We start from the raw sequence: 5048 nt of genomic DNA, 5'->3' as shown, positions 1-5048 counted from the left end.
CGTCCTGCACATACACATTACTCATTCAAGCAAGTGCCTGGGGCAGAGAGACCTTCACATCCTCCATCTCAAGAGGCCTGGCAGCATCCCGTGACACTGGCACAGTACTGCCTCCCTTGCTCACTCTCTGAGCACAAAGAGGGGACAACCCCCTGGCCCCTCTCCTTTGGGGAACCTCAGTACCTTCTCCTTCCACTCTTCCCGTCTCCAGGAATGGGCACTGCGAGGATGCTCCCATACCTGATTGAACCACACAGAAAAGAAAGCCAGAGACTAGGACAAAACAAAACCAAACTGGAACAAAAGTTACGAGTCGGGCCCCAGCCCGGGCACCCCACCAGAGAGCCAAAGGGCACGTCAGCAGAGGAGCCAAGCCAGCTGGCAACCAGCGCTCAGGCATCCACGAGCGTCAGCCCATCGTGCAGGGCACGCTTCCACATGTAATAGGTGGAACGGGCTGTGAGTGGGAAGCGGGCACTGAACTCCTTGTAGGTGGGGAAGGTCTTCGACTCGAAGCGCTGCTGCAAGAACAGCTTGGCCTGTGCCTTGAACTGGGCAGTGGCAATCACATCCATCACGAACATCCGGCTGTTGGCTCTCTCTGACATGGCATAGCCTGAAACGGTGGTGTTGTATGGCGTGGCCGATGCTGGCTTATCTAGGTGCTTGGTAGCTATCTCCATGCAGCACTGGGGCTTGAGGCCTGGCTCCGCTCTCGGAGGCACCAGGGAAGCCACCCGGTTCAATGGCTGGCCAGAGCTGGTCCAAGGCAGGTGATGCTGCCCGAGGGCCTGGCCACTGCCCTTCCAAAACCAGTAGGCTGTGGAGGAGAGAGATGGGTAGCGCAGGCGGTACTTGCCGAATGGCAAGAATGGCAGCCGCCACTGCTGGACCTGCCTTCTAGCCACATCTCGCAGCTGCTTTCTCCAGCACAGAGAGGGCTTGAGCTGCAGGAGACTCCTGGGTGCCGGCCGGTCTCTGTTCAGCCTCTTCCTAGCAGGCACGCTGCTTGGCTTCAACTGCAGGAACGGCTTTCCTATCACTAGAGGTTTCTGGTTATCCAAGGCAGACTGGGGAGGTTTGAAGTTGGGGTTCTCCTTGATTGCTTTTCTTCTCCAGTTGTAGTAAGTGGATCTGGAGATGCCAGGGAAGCTGCGCTTGAAGCACCTGTAAGGCACCAGAGTGTTCATGGAAATGCATTTCTCCAGGTAGGATTTGGCTCCTTGCATGAAGATTCCTGCTTGGATGGGGTCTAGGGAAGGACTTGGGGATCTTAAGCTCCCCCCTGAATTTGCTGGCTCATCCACATCAGCCTTTTTTGGGACATCCCTGTGAAGCTCCTGCAACCTGTGGGCCTCAGCCAGAGCAGAGGCATCACCATTGACCATGCTCTGCATCTCATGCTTCCAGGCGTAGTACGTGGATCGGGAGATTTCTGGAAACATTTGCCGGAAGTGCTGGAGGGGGATTATATTGCCCTCCTGAAAGCAGGACTGGAGGAAGTGTTTAGCTGCAAACCTGGCAGCTGCTTTTTGCCGGTGTTCACGAGACTGGCGCTTCCAGCGGTAGAAGGTGCTTTTGGTAATGCTGTAACGGTCACGCAGGTTGGAGTAGGTCAGCTGGGGGTCACTGTTCAGCAGCTCAAGGGTCTTCACGGGCTGGACAGGAGGCTCAGGTGGAGGCATTGTGGGTTCTAGCTCCTCCAGGCCAACCACAGCCACAAAGTACTGCGCTTTGAAGACCTGCCGGGAGAGCTGCTGCCCTGACCACATGATGTGGAGCGTGGAGGTTCGCGGGCCACACTTCCTGGGCCGGATGAGCCGGTTAAAATAGGGCCGGATCTTCAAGTTGCTCATGGGGTAGATGGAGTAGATGTTACACTGCAGTACTGAGGCAAGAGCATAGACGTGCCACATGTTGGCAAAGGTGCCAGGAAAACAGGTAGCTTTGATATCAGCATCAAAGATGGCCTCCAGGATAGCCATGGGGAGGCTGGTCATCTCTGGGGTCTCCTCAGTGCAGAGGGAGTAGCGGGCAGCCTGCAGCATCACCTTGGAGTCAATCATGCCATTCAAGTAGTATTGCTTGTGCAGCAGCATCTCCACCACTGTACGCACCTGCAGCTCCAGGCTGAGGCTGGGGTTGCCCCAGAGCAGCACGCTGGCGGCCTCAAAGAGGCGGTTCCCCTCACCTTTGCAAACCAGAGGCAGCATGTTACTTGGGGCATCCTCAGGATAGAGGCTCCTGGCTACCCGGTCAACCTCCAGCTCCTCTTGGAACTGCCTTCCACAATAGCCAGGCAGGGAGAAAGATGACAGGGTCCTCTCCGCCTCCAGTGCAGCACTGGTGAGGCCCTCCAGACCAAAGCATTCGGTGGCTTCCTGCAGCTCCTGCAGCACAGACTGCACCAGCTGGTGCCGCTGGATCATCCTGAAGGATGGCAAAAAAAAAGAAGTCACTAGAGATGAAGGCAGTGCACGCTCCAGACTGCCAGGGGCCTGGCCTCCAGGTCCAGCTCTTCCCCAAAGGACAGGATGGGGAAGAGGGTAGAGGAAAGGCCACTGCTCACCTGTCCACCCACGCTCCCAAGGACAAAGGAGGAAGCCTGGGTCCCCACAGGCAGACCTGGGACAGGGACATGGGCTCAGCTTGCTCTCCAGTGACCTCCTGTGGGCAACACACATGGCACACAGCCTCCAGAGACATTTGTCTAGGTGAAACTAAGGAGTGACTGCATCCATCAGGGTGAGAAGCCAGGTCACCTCCTACCCCTGCACACCTGGCTTTGCGCCCAGCCTCACCCCTCCCACCAGTAGCTCCATCCCTTCCATTTTACCACCCTGCCACCAGCACCCAGAGAAAAGAGAGCCTCAAAGGGGAAACATTTGTAATGTCTGCAGGAAGGGACCTGTGACAGAGCAACACTGCGTGGGGGTGTGGAGGGACCCCGCTCAAGGTGTTCAAGCCCAACAGAAGGAGGGAGCTTGCCCCCTCCCTCAGAGCAGGGCACTGCAGCCGCACCCATTGCATGCACCGAAAACTGCTGTCATAGAACCTGGGATGGAAGGAAGAGCCGGTAGCCGGAGCCAGCTCAAGCCACGGTTACCGCTGCCTGAGCTGACACTAGGTGTCACTTGCTGCTCAGCAGACACACACCACCAGCCAGGGAGGAGCTGCAAAAGGAGGGCTTCTCCTGGATGGGAGCTACCAGGCAGGAGGCAACCCAAAAGTGCAGACAGAGCATGAGCGCTGGGTGGGTAGTTTAGAGTCTGTACGGAGCTCTCTTCCCTGCCTGAGCCTGTCCCGGTCCTGTCCTTCTTCCCTCCCTCCGCACGCCAGTTCCCACTCAGGCAATCCAAAGGGTCAAACCTGCATTTCCCTCTTTGTTAGCTTTTTGACACCTACATGGCTCTGCCCCGCCACTCCAGGAGCTTTCATGACGACTGCGCAGTCCTTACCCCATGATCCAGCTCCATCAGTGCAACCCTCCTCAGCACCTTTTCCCCACCAGCCAGCTCAGGCCCCTCACCCCAGCCAGCCCAGTCTCTCCCTCTTGAACTAGTTTTTCCCCCAGGGACCACAACACTTCACTCAACTAGGGAACCTAATCTCCTCCATTTTCTCCTAAGGCTTATTCACATGCCACCTCCAACATGTAGGGCATCACTTTGTAGTCTCCTTGATTCACATCCCAGCCAGGGACCCACCTTCTCACAACACTTCACAAGTATCACTACGCACTTCCAGCTCCACAGGGAGATGGGGAAACAGTAGAGCCAGGCAGGAAAAGCAGCAGCTTTGCAGTAAAGCAGATGTCCTGCCTGACCTTTCCCAATTCTCAGCTCTGCTGCAGATAAGGTTATTATTGCTGTAGCATCTACAACCCCTGGCCATGACCAAACAGCAAACAAAACAAGGTGCCACAGAATCACACGGCCGCATCCTGGCTAGTTCACCACAGGGAGCCTCCATGTTGCTGCTGCCCCTTGCCTTTAATCAGGCCACAGCTAGTCAGCAGAGCCTTCCCCTGCTCCAAGCTCCTCCACGGTCTCCTGCATGTTCCCACAGCTGTGGCGCATCAGGTATCGAAGACAATGCAGGAGAACACATACAGCTGTGAAGCAGGGGAGATAAACTTGGCTGAAAATCCTGGTGAGCAAGTAGGGGGTTGTCACTTCGGGTCAGGTCTGTATTTTTGTTCTCCTGGAGGTTCATAGAAAGTTATTCTGCAGAGCAGTGTTTTGACTAAGCCCATGGTGAACAACATGCTCGAGAAGCTGAAGCAGAGGTGTCCCTTGGGAGAGCCGCAGGGCTGGCAGAGCCCGAGTTCTCCTTCTCCATGGCCTGCCAAACCCTTTCAGTGCCCGCCAGCTCCCCCCATAGCAGCAGCCGCCACCTCCCCTTTCAGCCCCTGCAGCCCAGCTGAGCACTCGCCTGCCAGCGGAACCAGGAAAGACAAGACAAGCTTTTCCCCTGGAGGGGTTGAGGAGCTGACGCAGGCTAGGGAGCATCAGCAACAACCCTGGTCTTTATGGCCTGGTGGGCATTTCCCACCCCCTTATAGCTTGCGGGGCTGGGGGGAAGGTGGGTAGAGGGAGAGCTGGAGGTACAGGACTTAATCCTTTTCTTCAGTGATAACCCCACAGCCTCAATGTCACTGCCAGCTCCTGCTGCCCAGAGCAACAGGTCCTCAAAAGCAATCCTAAGGCAAAACCCACAGCTGAAACAGCACAGATGAGCTCCCAGCACAGGGTGGAGAGGGGCCGGGTAAGGCAGAAACAGAAGTCAGCCAAGCTGGGGGCTTGGGTTCATCACTGAATAAAACCCAGCAGCTCTCAACACAGAGGACCTGCTGCTAAGGGAACATTTTTCCCCACACACGAAGCCAGCTGAACACGACAGACAAGTGCTCCCTAAACTGCCTCAGCACCAAGACGTAACCAAGGGAGCTTTTCACTGCTGATAAAGGAGGTTTTACCTAACCTGGCCACTTTTGCATTGTAACAGATAAGCAAACACTTGCAGATCACGTTCCCTCACCTAAATTG

General features: G+C 56.1%; 1 protein-coding gene across 1 annotated transcript; it reads right to left on the bottom strand.

The window, feature by feature from the left end:
• Nucleotides 1–392: 392 nt before the first annotated feature.
• On the bottom strand, nt 393–2429 carry VRTN (vertebrae development associated). The gene has a single exon (XM_009577978.1). The coding sequence runs from the start codon at nt 2427–2429 to the stop codon at nt 393–395; it is 2037 nt and encodes a 678-aa protein (XP_009576273.1).
• Between the last annotated feature and the right edge of the window lie 2619 nt (nt 2430–5048).

This window comes from Fulmarus glacialis, unplaced genomic scaffold, assembly GCF_000690835.1.
Source record: "Fulmarus glacialis isolate BGI_N327 unplaced genomic scaffold, ASM69083v1 scaffold26605, whole genome shotgun sequence".
Lineage (NCBI taxonomy): Eukaryota > Metazoa > Chordata > Aves > Procellariiformes > Procellariidae > Fulmarus > Fulmarus glacialis.
This window is presented reverse-complemented; position numbering and strand designations above follow the sequence as displayed.